This window comes from Lupinus angustifolius, unplaced genomic scaffold (genome assembly GCF_001865875.1).
Source record: "Lupinus angustifolius cultivar Tanjil unplaced genomic scaffold, LupAngTanjil_v1.0 Scaffold_421, whole genome shotgun sequence".
Lineage (NCBI taxonomy): Eukaryota > Viridiplantae > Streptophyta > Magnoliopsida > Fabales > Fabaceae > Lupinus > Lupinus angustifolius.
In genome coordinates this window covers 135,334-150,217 of record NW_017727831.1, presented here as the reverse complement: position 1 = coordinate 150,217, position 14,884 = coordinate 135,334, and the positions used below count along the sequence as shown (strand labels likewise).

Below are 14,884 nucleotides of genomic sequence, written 5' to 3'. Positions count from 1 at the left end.
ATTGGTGTAGTTGGTCAAGAAGCATGAATTTGCCTGAGAAACTGATGATGAGGCCGAGGTATGACCTCAGTATAAACATGATCCAATTGCAGACCTGAGGTGGTGGAAATGAGATAAAATGATTGCAAAATGCTTCAAAACAGTTTTGGTAGTCATTTGTGAACGCTCAAAACAGCATTCTAATCTTGTAGTCATGTTTTAGGCTGCTTCAGCGGCGTGGGTTTGTCCAGACCTTCAAAAGAGGAGGAAGAAGAGTAATGGAGGGAGTCAGGAGGAAGATGCTGAGCGGATGGTAGTGGTGTTTTGGCGCAGATTTGGTACGACAGTGTTGTGGCTGAGAGTGAGGGGGAAGACGAGAGAGAGGGGAATGTTGTTGTGTTGTTAGAATTCAGTTTTTTCAGCGATAGAAAGCAGCTTTCCGCCTTTTTTGGTCTGTTTTCCTTATTATTTTTTATTACTTTTACCTCTTTATCTATTAAAAGTAGTTGGACTTGGTGGTGGTTGACAGCCCACGCCTACCTGGCAATTCACTACCACAACTCATTTGTGTACTGGGGGCTTATAATTGATTCAAGTAATGATAAAAAATAAAATAATAGAGTTTCCTATTTCTGGTAGGATAATAATCTTAATAGAATAAAATAAAACCTATTGGTTCTTTTGATAAAACCTAAGTAGTCAATAGTGTTACTATTGCGGCAGATTTGATAGTCCACCATAGAAAAGTATGTCGCTCGTGTTTAAGTGGCTGTCAGTCTGTCACAGACACTAGCTGGTGAAATCAGCCGTGTCTGACGATGGCATGAAAGCATTGTTGAGCTCCTCGACCCAATTCAAAACCCTTGCTGCTGTGCATGCGAACATGTCTCACGAGTCTAAAGTCGTGTCAGCATATCCCCAATCGAAACAATGCCATATTTGTTATTTACTTGAAAGGATGCCATGTCTGTTATTCATGGCTTTACTTATCATATTTGGGTGTCTCCATTCCCCAATTGCCTTTAGTTTATTTTTTATTTAATATAAAATAAACAAAACTAACAATTATAGGATAATCTCTTCATTCAAGCAAAACTAATATTCTGTACACAAAAAATTAATAATTATAATTTAATGGCGGCCTGGTGCACAAGGCTTCTACATTGTGGGGTGTACGCAACCTTAGCTTCACAAGCGAAGAGGGTTTTTCTAGGATTTGAACTCATTACCTCCCGTATGTATAATATAATGTTTGTAAAAAATACCTATCGAAGTATATAATAATAGGTAAGGTTATCGGTACTCCGTATTGCGTATCCACACTTCCCACTAATCAACCATATTTAGTTTTCTATTTTATTGGTATTCCAAATTAGTGAGTTTTGAATAAAATAATGGTCCTCAGCTCTTTATTGTCTGAAAATAAATGGGCTGTTAGTACGGAAAGAACCAGGGAGCTTTATTTTACAAAACTGCTATGTAATTATGTATTATCCTACTAGAAATAATATATTATTTTTTGTATGAATGAAAACTTTGTTTAATTGTTTGTACAAAAGCCAGAATAATATACTTGAATAGAGAGGGTGTCTTTGCTGTAATTTGCATTGTCTAGCTCCAACTGAAAATGCTTTGCATTGTTATCTTGGCTATAGACGCGCTTCAAGTAGTCCCATTTCCCCTTGGTTGTCATAAAGGAGTATAAATTGTGACCATGTGTGGCTCAATATATCCTAGAACCCAGGAATATTCTCAGTATATTGAGTTTCCCATCTGTCAAGCTCGTTTTTCTGATTGGGTGCAACAGATGAACCTGTAGTTCTTTTTTCGGACATACATTTTGAACCCAATCAGATGAACCGAGGTGGAATAGTTCTCCCCACTGAAGCGAACTCACATTTTTTGCCATTGTGAACCAGAACCCAAAACAAATGTAAGAATCTTTGAAGATAACTTGAACCCAGAATCTGGGGAAAAATCCCTGAACTAGATGCTAAACATGGCAGAGATAACCCTGAACCTAGCTAAAAGAAGTGACTGTCTAATTCTAGAAAGATGCTGTGATACCATGTCAAAGTGCCTATATTTACTTGACGAATTGTACTCGGCACTCTTGGAACTATATACATCGAAGAATTAATTACAATGTGATATTTACAAGACTAAAAAATAGAAGAAAGGCATTTCCTAGAATATTAAGGTTCCAATACTTCTTGTCTTGGAACTAGATACTAATCTAATGCTTTTTAAATCCAACCCATCAACACAAGTTTGTCCAAGCAAAGAAGCAGTATCTTCACCTGAAAACCTGTGTATAATAGGCATAGTCAATCTGGATAAATGTTGGAGCCCCTACTGAAGATTTTTCATGTGATAGATACTTTGACAATAACATTTTCGGTGTCACTGAAAGTTATAAACATAAAATGATTGTCACAGATGTTTTTTGATGGTATCATTATGTAGTTGCAAATAGATATAGATATATATAGATATATATTCTTGAGGCAGTTGGTATGTGCACATCTGAACAGTTTTTTTAGCAATGGTGAATATTCTATGATTTAATAAATTCCCCACTATAACTTGGTCATTTGGCCTGTGGTTAAATTCAATATATTTGATAAGCTGATCCTGTGTTGACATATCTATCGATAGGAAAAGCATAAGTACAGGCTTGCACCAAGTTCAAGAACCTATGAGAAAAGAAGAATCTCTTCTGCATCAAACCTGGATGGGAGGGCCAAAGATTTTCCAGAAGCAGAGAAATGTGATGATAACATCTGTTCAAAACCCAAAGATTTTCTAGGAGCAGGGAAGTGTGATGACAAAATCATCCGTTCAAAATCCCAAAATGACGGAGAACCATCAAAAGCAAAGGGAATGAGGGTTCAAGAGGTGGCTGCTAAGGCTGCAAAAGCAGTTGCTGAGGCAGAAGCTGCCACCGCTGAGGCTGAGAGAGCTGCTAGGTTTGCTGATGAACTTGAAGCTGAAGCTGAGGCTTCTGAAGTGATTCACCAAGCAATAATGAAGGCATTCCAAAGCAAAACATTTCGTCTTTGGTAGCTTCCTCACCAAGAAATCTATGCTGATCCCTTCAAATGTGATGGTCATAAACCTTATCTCAGATCTTTTTTACTGTTTGGAATGCTTTATCACATCCTAATTACCCAAATAATATGCTGGTTATGTTGTATGCTGTTTAGTCAGTAACCCATAAAACTTCACATGCTTTTATATTTTGCCTGTTGCTCTTGGTTACTTGATAGCCAACATAAAACTTTGTAGAATCTCTATGATCTTGGTTACTTAATAAGAGTTTGACCTGTTACCAAAATTCTTTCTGCAAGATGTAATCTGATGAAAACATCTTAGCCCAATTTTTTATCAGGGTGATCTTGGAATTCTGACCATGTAGACTTTGCAGCTCTATTCTTTAATTTCCCAATGTCTAGCATCCAAATGTTCCAATGCCTGATGCCTTCCATACAATTGCTTATTTTCTCTATTTTGTGTATGGCATCACAAATGCATTGCTTGAACATTGAAACGAGAAATTCTCCTCACTAAGGTTGAACCTTAGTCTTAATGAGGCAGATCCTGTTATCTCTAGAAACAAGGCCATTCTGATCATAAGCACGGCGGAGGATATTTCTTTTCTCCAAGTTCAAAGCTTTTCCTTAAATAAACATTCGCATAACAATGGAAAGTAATTCATATAATAAGAATATATATCACCAAATAATTTTAACGGCTATCAAGTAATAACTTAGAAACTTGGAAAGTAATTCATATAATAAGAGTATATATCACCAAATACACCTATTTTAAGTTAAGACCACTAAAATGTAAACATGCTCAAAAACTGAAATTATTCATCATCAAAGCCTAAAACTCAATAATCAAGGTCTCAGTTAATTTTCTTTTCACACCTTTCAGTTAGTATCTTATGCCACTTAGCATTAATTCCCACTTTTCTCACTTGAGATTCCACAACATTTTCTTCCAACAAAAGTTAGCCTTTTCTTTTATAGGACCTGAATTCTTTAATTCCTGTGAGTGAAAGTTTATTTCTAACTTTAATTAGTGTTGTGTATTGTTATGATGCCTATATAGATATAGTTTCTGAGTTCTTTTAGTTTCGTTCTTTCTATGCTTAGTGTTGCATTCTTTTGATGCCTATATAGTAGACTTTGTTAGAATAATTGGCCCCAACTCCATCCCCGAAAGATAGCTCTTATGGGGAGGGATTGCCAAATAAATGGCTCTCAGCTCATATTCTTAAGCAATCTGGGTCTTCAGTACTTTAACACGCCTCTCACTCTTAGGAATGATTCATTTAGAGCATAGGATTATGTAGGAATTAACATCTACTGTTGTCACTACATCAGAGTAGGTTCTAATACCATGTTAGAATAATGGGACTAACTCCACCCCAAAAACTAACTCATAGTGATAGGATTGGCCAAGTTATTATAAATTGTCTCCTAATTCATATTTTTAAGTGATGTATAAACAAGAAAAATATTCTTCAATACATGTAAAACTATTGTTGCAACAACAACAACCAAAGTCTTAGTCCCACTAGGCGGGGTCAGCTAAAGGGATCGAACGACGCCAGAATGCTTTATCATAAATCATGTCCATTGGCAAAGCATTGATCTCTACATCTTTTCTAATAGTTTCGTTTATGGTTTTACTTGGTCTCCCTTTGCCTCTAGAAATTGAATTATCCTTCATTTGATCTACTCTCGTCACTGAAGCTTCTATCGCTTTCCTCCAAACATGCTCAAACCACTTAAGGCACGACTCTACAATCTTTTCTACAATAGGAGCTACCCCAAATTGAGTTTCAGTAGTAAGCGTCTCTTGTCTCAACCTCCGCTCCATTATCCCCTCCATCTCTCACAATTCATCTAAAACTCAAACATAAATTCAAAGTACATAAGTACTTATCTAATCCCAAACTGATTAAAAGTACATATAAACTGAACATAACAAACAATCAACATCACAAAATGCATACCAGCTCAAATTTCATATCAAATGCAAAACAAACTCAGTAATATTACAAGCTAGGACTAGGGTGCTAATTTTTTCCTTTTTGGACTTTTATTTGGTTATCCCACTCAGGGTTATGTATTGAAAAAAGGTGGGCTAGCATGCTGGTTCAATGGGTTGATCTGTTTAGCTTAGCGGATTAAACGGGCCATGTCATTATTCTGCAAAGTTTTACGTTGGTTGTTGATTAACTAACACAACCCTCATCATTTTGTTGGGTTTGGGACTGACTTTGTAAGGATGTGCAACAATGCACAAAATGGGTGGTTTGAGTACATCATGCTGAAAATAATTTGATTCAAATGGATCAATATTTGAGAACCCCAGCCACCTAATTTAAAATAAGCAAACAGGTAGTCCAACAGGTTAGGTCCATTTTGATGACCCAACTTAATAGGGTAGTCAAAACCACAGAAGGGCACACCTGTGTTTCTGAAGTGAGGCGCTAAAAGGGGACAATGCCTCTTGGGGCATAATGAGCACCTTTTGTATTTTAGTGAAAATTGTTAGCTTATGAATCGACAGGCCCTTAAGTGTTTATAATGAGGTTTCCTATTCTATAATGTACAAATTAGGAATGAGCCTATCAATATTATATATTTAAGATTCATAATATGAAGTTTACAAATTAGAGATTTGGAAACAGCCTTTACTAATTGTATGTATTTAGAATTCCTTATATAGAGCGCGCAATTCAGGAATTAGAATCAACCAGTAATTATTTGTTAATGAGAAAATTTCTCATATAATTGTGTACTGAATATTCAGACGGATACAATGCAGAAAGACAAACTAGTCAATATTTCAATGTCATAGTTTCCTCTAATGTTATTGCCACTATTCCTAACTTAATAAGGTCTCGTGCTATAGCATGTTTTAAACCAAGAATTGTGTATAGCAGGCGCTAGCCCACTTTGCCCCCTCTCGATGCAGATCCTCTCGTTGATCTTGTACCTGAAACACCTGGAAGATTGCATTTCCTGTCTACTGGATAGGTGTGCATTCCCACACACTTCTCTTGATACGACTTTATGTGGCATTTCCATTTCTGCTTGTTTTTCATGCACAATTAAGGATGTGTGATGGGTACAACCGTACAAGCAATGCAAAATGAGCTATAGTCACTTCAAGAGATTTATACTTGGGATATTACTCCTTCCCTCTTTGTGTGAAATCATTGGCTGTAAATGGGTCTATTCTTTGAAGCTTAATTATGATGGTTGTCTCAATCATACAAGACTCAGTTGCTTGTTCTAGGTAACAATTATGGATATGGTGTGGATTATGATGACATATCTGCTCCCATGGCTAAAATGACGACAATCAGAATTGTACTTGCTGTTATGTTTCCAAAGGATGGTCTCTACCAATGGATGTGAAGAATACTTTCCTTTATGGTGATTTGGCAGATATTTTTATGAAACCTCCTCTGAGCTTATTTTCTTCTTCTGAAGGTGACTTCAAGCTCAAACGTTCTGTATATGATTTGATATAGGTCATCGGGCATGTGTTTTAGAAATTTCAGTCCACTCTCCTTGGCTTCTCATTTATTCGGAGCCAGTATGACTCTCGTTCATCCATAAAATAATGAATGATATTGTTATTTATTATGTGGATGATGTGGTCATCATTGGAACTAAGCTTCCATTCATATGAAGGATCGTGGTTGTCTTCACAATTTTTTGGCTCTTAAGGTACATTCAGATTCAAATGGTTCCTCCATCAATACAAATATATGCAGGATTTAGCCTGTCTAACTGGTCTTCAATCTGCCTCTCCAATCGACACTCCTCTAGAAGTCAATGTCAAATATTGTTGTGATGAGGGTGATCTTATATTTGACCCTGTGTTGTATTGCCGGTTAGTTGGTAGTCATAATTATTTGACCATTACACATTTGGACATCTCATTTGATTTGTTCATTTGAAGTACAATAGGGCAGCCAATTTATGCACATGGCACACCTCACCATCTTAATTTGGCTGTTTTCTGATGTGCCATTCGTTACTTGAAAGGTACTTCCCCACTGGGGATTATTTTTCCTACTAGGACATCTCTTCAATTGTTTGTTTATAGTGATGTTGATTGGGCTTGTTGCCCAGATACTCGGTGGTTCGTCACAGGTTGGTGATTCTTTTGGGTCTTGCAGTTGCACTTGTTTCTTGCCCCTCATCCTTGTCATCAATTTCGCATTGACAAATTGATGCTCATTGACGCATCAGCATCAATTTGAGGGGGAAATTTAGGCTGGGAACGTATTTAGGATTCTAATAATATAGACTGTAGGTTTTTTATTCAAAATGGTGATCCGGTGCATGAGGCTCCCACCTAGTGAAGTTTGGGGTGGATGTGTGCAGTCTTACCCTCACAAGCAAAGATGTTGTTTCCAAGATTTGAACTCATGACCACTAGGTCACAAGGCAAACAACCTTAGTGCTGCACCAAAGCTCCGGTTGGTTTTGTATTGAATTAGAATAATCTTGTCATTATGGGAAAAGTTCCCATCTATAATGAGATGAGTACAGCATAGAAAGGCAATTCAGCCAATATTGACAAAACTATATCAGGAAGACCAATAATTTAACTTGCCAGCAGTGATGAGAAATATGGTAAATTGGTTGGCATCTTAGAAGATAACTAGTTGTCAGGCTTTGCGACCCTTAGCAGCTAGCAGCGTACGGCTTTATAAGTTCAACATCATAATATTTTATTTTTACTATGAATGCCATGCTTTAGTAGTTAACTTACATGGAAAACCATATGCTATTATTTCCTTTCTAGTGTTAATGCATTTCTTTGCAAGGCAGATGCCTTTTGGTGCTTCTTGCTATTATTCCTTGGTTCTTACTGAGCTTTAATTATTGTTGCATAGCTCTGTTGCTTTTATAACACTTTCTCTTAGTTCTGTCAGTTAACCTTGTTTTATGGTTGCAAATTTGTGCAGATGGTGTGGACTTCTGCTTGTGTCTCATCACCACAGAATATTGGCTTGATATTGTAGTTATGCTGCTGCACTTCCTGTCTGCATTTTGTAACTGTACATAATAATTTTGGCACGTGAAACATCTTTTCAGGACTCAGTAAGAGCTTATATTTTTTCATGCTTATTCTCATTTGTTAATGGAAGACAATGAATTGAGGGGAGGGGTACAGAAGTACCATCAGAAGAGTGGGATTTTGGGAATAACAATGAAGTGCTGTAATGTTTAGGATTTTTGAGGTGCTGTAATGTTTAGGATTATGGATTGACATCCATTGAGGGTAGATGAAATAAAACATTTTATTCTAGTATTTAGGATTATGGATTGTCATTGACATATAGATCATGTTTACAATGATACTTGTTCTAAGACATTCTTACATTATTCTGGTTATTATTTATTGTCTTCCTTTTGAGATTTGTCAAAATTATATCATGAACATGACATACCACCATTGTCTTACTTTTTTTTGCATGTTCATGATACAGTATGACAAGGCATGTATGAATAAGTCAAACATTTTTTGGAGCAGGTTGGGGATAAATGCAATTTTGGAAAACATTAGGAACTAATGAAGTTCATTTTTCAACAAATGTGTATAAATACATCAAACAAATTGTATGATGACTATTTGTTGTAGATGTCATTTAGTTTTGTTTACTTGTGTTGTATGTGTACAAATGCTAGTGATGAATTTTTATACAATCAATATGCGTACATAAGAATTAGAATATTTGAAAGCATGATAAACAACATATGATGCAAATAACTTGACCCGGCTAAAATATGAGATTTGGCTTAAGTCTAGGGTGTCAAAATGAGTCAATTGAATGTACAAAGCAATAAGAAAACCAGACTTTAGAAACAGGATTTACGTATGGGAAAGAATCTTCTACAAACAGATTGTAAAGAAGGATAATTTGAACAAAACTTTTATAATTTTTTTAGCATCTTAGCTTTAAATGTTTTACTTGTCTCCCCTTTTTCCAAATATAACATTTTTTGCAGATAACATAAAGGTGACCAAAGTAATTTAGTACATTGTTACAACTTCCTCCCATTCTGCTAGCATATGTAAAAACCGAAGCAACTTGCATTTTCACTAGCTAAGACCAAGAATGTAAACATGTATTAATCCTATCTTATTTCCTTCTATGCTTCCAATATTTCATGTGCTGAGGGCTTGCCAGGTATTCCCTCACCATCATCTTGTTCATAGTTTCCATCATCCCACAGCTCATCTCAACTATTACATGACATGTCTTTCACCTGATGATCAGCATGTTCCTGCTTATCGTCGTGTAAACTTACCCGATCTATGATATCACAGTTCCGAGGCCTGCTAACCATGAAATCATTATCGTCTCCTATATAAACTTGATCATGATTAAAGGTAAATATATCTCGTTCAGCATGCTTACTACTAACAATAATTTCATTTCCAGATTTAGCACCTTCTATCACCATTCTCCTTGAAATATTTGGCATATTTCCATTTCTACCATCGACGCCTTCATTCTGATCGTTGACAGTATTTTCACTTCCGGGAAGGATGATACTAGAAATGTTTCTCGATGTACCTAATCCACAAAGAACATGCAATGATCTTGATAAATTTGAGACTGTTGGTTCCGACACAACATCACAATTAGTAAGAGCATCCAACAAGCTCTTTAGATTTTCAAGACTTATTCTGTCTTCATTTTCCTTAAACAAGTATGTCCACTGCTTTTCAGAAACTTGGAATGGTGCATAAGCCATTGTGTTTACTAAGATTACAGCTCTCTCATAATTATTTTGAATTATAGCTTGAATCACCAATTCAAAAAATAAGAGATGGTGAGGAATTTCTCCTGCTTCCAGAATCGTGTCAAATGCATGCTCCAGTAAATGACACTGCATTGAAACCAAAGTATGCCAACAAATTCAATGTTTAGAAAACATATAGCACTAAATGCACTAGTGTAATGAGAAAAAATATGCACCTGAAAATCATCTAATAATTGTGTCTGAGCTTGATTCTAAAAGAACAAAGCAAAAGCAATAACTAACAACAAAGATCCTTATAAAGATCGTAGGCACGATCTAATAAATTTGGATCTGAATCATCTAACAGTTGCCATTGAGCTTGATTCTAAAGGAAAAAAGCAAAAGCAATAACTACCAACAAGGATCTTTATAAAGATCGCAGGCACAATCTAACAAATTTGGATCTGTGCTGAATTATGATATGAGATTCGCACTGTTGGAAATAATTACAGTATTAAATGCCTTGGTTTTTTTGTATAGTCAAAAGCTTTAACTCATGTTCATGAATTAGTAGATTCATGTACATGGGGAATGTCATTCTTGTACCTAGGAAAATTCTTATTTTTTTTCTTGTAATCAACAACTATAGTTAGTAACAAGTGTATATAAATACCATACTATGATGAGTGTAAGACTCGAGCAATTCAGAAATTACCTCTACATTTTCATACTTCTTTTTCAATTCGTACATATACTTGCACACAGCACAAAAATAAACCAATAAGAATCATGCCACCATTAATTGAAGATTTTTTTTTCACCATGGAAAGAATAACAGATGAAGTTTGTGCACTTCTTTGAAGAAATAGTTTGGATGTAACATAAATCTTATAGGAAATGATACTATGATCTGAAATATAAAATAAACAGAGAGCAAATATAAGTAAATAGGTATATTTTCTACCTTGCCAGCCCTTGATGCTTTAATAAGCAATGACAAATGTTTATCTTGATCCAACCGACAATCCGATAGAGTCATTTCTTTGTACACATGCTCAAAGTATTCCCAATGGTGTGCACTCACACATGCTTCCAACATTTCACTATACGTATACACATCTGGTATAACTGAGCTACCACTACCATTTTCCGGGGTGGCAAAAGGATCTGAATTAGCTAGCTTAACATCCTCAAATAACTCTTTAGCTTTGGAAAACATATCATTCCGGCCATAAACTTTCAGCATGGTATTTATAGTCCCTATGTTAGGAGCATAGCGTTCTTTCATATACTCAAATATATGTATACAATTATTAACATGTCCGCCATCCATGGAAGACATAATCATGCTAGTGAAGGTATACTCCAAAGGTCTAGCATGAGAAAAGCTTCTAATCTTCTCAACCTGCAGCAATATTTCAAGGAAAATGTATTATATAATGGTACGTGAGTAGGTACGCATTCGTGTAACCACACCGGTGCAAAAGGAAACATTACCATCATAACAGCTTCTTGCCACCTCCCATAGTTGCAGACGCAACAAGCTAGCTCGTGATATACACTGGCTGTTCCCGTAACTCCTCTTTTTTCCATTTCGCTGACAGCTTCCAGAGCTTCATCAACTTTACCTTGCCTCCAAAAAGTTCTCACCAACACTAAGGAAATCACACAAATTATATATCACGCTATCAGCAGCCAATCATCGGTATTAACTAATAAGAAGTAAAACAAGTACCTTTATAAGTAAGGGCTTCTGGAACTTCCCCACTTCTCATCATCTTTTCGAAAAGCTCATGGACAAGGTCATATTTCCCAGATTCCAGCATTACCTTATAACAAGCACCACCTGTAAGACTTGAATACAAACATGCTTTAAGGATAATAACATCTACAGGTGATAACCTTTCTTTCATGGTATTATCAACCAAATTTCCATTCAGCCATAATAACTTCCAAATAGAATATTACTTTAAAAACTTGTTAACGTGTGAATAAATGAAACTTCGAGCTATCATACAAGCATCGCTTCCTAATTCTCTACCTAAAGCAACTACAGAGAGCAGATAGCAATAATCACGTCATAAAAAAAAATCATCTTATAAATCATACAAATAGATATTTCAAGAACAGCTTTCGAAAACATCTGATATTGTACAACGGACACACACAAAAAGCTTCCTACCTTAATCCCACTGATTTTAAAAGAAAAGAAAACATGAAACTGAGTTAAGCATACAGAGCTATGTCATCAATGACATAACAGGCAAAAGATGATAGCACAAGAACTACCGAATTAGAATAGCAGTTTCCAATTTCATTCTGCTTCTAAAGAAAAAATAAAGCAAGTTATGTTGCGTGTGTGATGTAACACACTGCTCCAAGATTACAGTATATGCACTTGATAAATTACTTGGTTGCAGGTACCATAATCCTTTACTTTTACCTCCATTGCAAGTCCATAAGTTGCTCCGTTAGGTTTCAGACCACTTTTCTTCAATTGCTTGAAAACCCATGACACACCTTTCCATTGCTTTGATGGAACACAAGCATTAAGTACCTAATAGAAATTTCAGAAATTCAACAGTTTAATGAATCTGCAAAGTTGCATTCACTATAAAGTTATATGATAGACATCTACTCGCTTTCTTACAGCATTGTATATAACCACATCAGGTTCAATAACTGGATCCCAGTTCTTGTGATGCGAAAATTTAACTGCTTTGGGTTTCTGCCTCATCAATTCTACAATATTCATCAAATCTTTCATAAGACCAGCTTGACCAAGTGTAACAGCAATGCTGTGATAAGCAGCGTTGTCGGGATATACATGAACGTTGCCCTGAATAAATTGAAAGTAAAATCAATCCAGCGAAATCACAAATCAATAACAACTAAAGAGGAACCCTCACGTGGAGACACAAACTTAGAACTTGATTCTTACACACATCAGATTGAAAATTTGAAGGGCTTCCTTTGGCCTCCTTGACTTCCCAAGAACGGCAAGCAGTTTCGTATAAACAAGCCTACAAAATCACTAATCTCTTGATAAGAGAGAACTAAGAATGCAAAACACGGAACATATGTTACACAAAACTAAAGTATGAAACAATCACACAAATTATTTGGTACTTCAATACACCAGGCTGAAGATATGCTCAATTAGTACCTTGTTCAGATCATTGATAACAAACCCAATAAATCAAGACACTCATCTCTCCAAGCACCATGTGAAATTAGGTTGAAACATTACACAGCACAAGAACATGGGCCGATAAAAAAAAGGTACAACAATATGGTACCACTTTACCAGCAGATTGTTTGAAAGCTGTTCTAATCAATCATAAACACTACACATTAACAAAAACTGCATCACTCTGTCCATATGTTTGTTCAATTGATTGTTTTCTGCAAAACTAAAAACATATATAATACATAGTCACACACATAAAACTGATGCTATGCTAAAACGAAAAATCACCTGCTCCGATACTTCCTCTGATCCTTATGATTGTACACCCATTGGACCACAGAAAGAGCTTGCTTCCAACAACCTTTAGCACCAAGCAACTCCAAAATCATCAGCAACTGACCCTCAGTAAAAGGCAATTCCGACAGCTTCATTATCCTCGAAAACTTCCAATCCTTGGTTGTAATCTCTCTATCACTTAGCCTACATTATCAAAGAAAAATCCCCTATTTCACAAAGACCAAAACTTTACGCAAACCCCATAATAACAAAAAAAAAAAGAAAATACCCAAATTCATTCCCCGTTAAAAAAATAAGCTTCCAAATATAATCATTGAGAAATGAAAAATCATGCAAACTCCAACTTGGTGCTAAAAAATCTCAACTATCAGTCAAATTATAGGGACATATTAGACTCTATAAGTAACACCTTTGACTGTTATTTGAGATTCTTAAGAACCAAATTGAAAATTTTCAATTATAAGCTATATTGATTGGAGGCTCATTTTTCTTACTACAAACTTGAGTAAATTAGGCCAAAATGGAAAATTGAACACAAACCTATCAACAAGGAACCTTATAACCTCACTCTCACTACGTTTCCTCTTCTTCTTTTCCACACCCCACGTTTCAGATTCATCATTGAACCAATCCTCTTCCATTTCAATGTCATCATCAAAAACCCATTTCAACTCATCAATTTTTCTTCCCCCAAACATTTCCTTCAACTCTTTTAAGCTCTCCCTCTTCACATTCTCTCCTCCACACTCTTCCTTCACTCTCACGCGCTCTAAAAATTCAATCTTTCGAAGCCCCTCCCATGGCTTACCCTTCATGAACAAAGATTGAGTTTTGGAATTGGATATGGATTCTATTGCTTTTGTGAACTCTTTGTATTCGTGTTTCAGTGTTTGGAAGTGTTGCTCTTCTAAGAGGGTTTGTTGTTGAGATTCTGTGAGTGGTGGAGGTTGGTTTTTGGTTAATTTGTTGAGTTTTCTGTTGTGTTTTTGGATTTGTTTTTTGCGGATTGTGTGAACGATTTTGGGTGTTGGAAAGATACCTTTTTTGATGAGGTTGCGTTTTATGTTGTCCGTGTTTGGTTGGAATTGTGATACAGGGTGGAGTTGAAGAGCTTCCATTGGTATGAGAAGAAGAGAATTGAATTGGGAATTGGAGGACTCAAATTTTAGAGACAAACAAGACAAGATGACTAAATACAAAGATAGGCCAGTTCTGTTGGTTATCCCATGAGTGATGGATTGGAGAGATACTTTTTGTTTTTCAAATGTTAGACTCATCTCTCATTTATATTGAGCCTCTCCATTAATGAAAATGCAAGCTTTACTTTGTAGTGTATTTTGAATGTGAAAATTGTAATTTCAATGAAAACTAAGGGTCATAAATGACATTATCTTTTGACTTGTTAGTACATTTTTTCATAACTTGTCTCTCCATTAATGGGGAGGAGTCTAACTCCATTTATGTAGTTAATAAATATGAAAATTTATATATTGCTAACCTATCATTCAAAATTTATGGTGGATAAAGTATTGACCATATATAAAATTTTATATTGACAATATATAGATATTATCCTAAAAAAAATGTCTTATAGTTTATTAAAATGTAGAGATGTCACATAACATAC

The 14,884-nt window shown here is 35.7% G+C and overlaps 2 protein-coding genes across 8 annotated transcripts in view; one reads left to right on the top strand and one right to left on the bottom strand.

Moving 5' to 3' along the window:
- The window catches only part of LOC109341289 (telomere repeat-binding factor 2-like), a 14,934-nt gene extending 6,324 nt beyond the window's left edge, over positions 1-8,610 (top strand). For 2 of the 7 annotated variants that reach the window (XM_019579160.1, XM_019579158.1), the window contains exons 6-7: positions 2,638-3,088; positions 7,985-8,610. In XM_019579160.1, the coding sequence (XP_019434705.1) occupies positions 2,638-3,045 (408 nt within the window). In that variant the 3' untranslated portion in view covers positions 3,046-3,088; positions 7,985-8,610. Of the gene's footprint in view, positions 1-2,637; positions 3,089-5,941; positions 7,316-7,984 lie in introns of those variants that run through there. The other 5 variants (XM_019579162.1, XM_019579163.1, XM_019579159.1 and 2 more) reach the window with 5 other exon arrangements.
- A 319-nt stretch (positions 8,611-8,929) lies between these two features.
- LOC109341288 (pentatricopeptide repeat-containing protein At5g67570, chloroplastic) lies at positions 8,930-14,500 on the bottom strand. Its single transcript, XM_019579157.1, has 9 exons — positions 13,798-14,500; positions 13,249-13,440; positions 12,712-12,793; positions 12,421-12,609; positions 12,214-12,327; positions 11,506-11,599; positions 11,268-11,425; positions 10,735-11,175; positions 8,930-9,917 (listed from the first exon to the last, which is right to left on the bottom strand). Exons 1-9 carry the CDS (start codon positions 14,373-14,375, stop codon positions 9,264-9,266), a joined length of 2,502 nt encoding a protein of 833 aa, XP_019434702.1. The 5' UTR covers positions 14,376-14,500; the 3' UTR covers positions 8,930-9,263.
- Between the last annotated feature and the right edge of the window lie 384 nt (positions 14,501-14,884).

Bases quoted from the DNA above. Each gene is read 5' to 3' on its own strand.
- LOC109341288 (XM_019579157.1), bottom strand. From the start codon at position 14,375: ATGGAAGCTCTTCAACTCCACCCTGTATCACAATTCCAACCAAACACG. The intron at 12,794-13,248 runs GTGATTTTTCGT...GTGATTTTGTAG, and splicing joins CAGAGGAAGTATCGGAGCAG to GCTTGTTTATACGAAACTGC. The intron at 9,918-10,734 runs GTAGAAAATATA...GTTTCAATGCAG, and splicing joins AAGCATCAAGGGCTGGCAAG to TGTCATTTACTGGAGCATGC.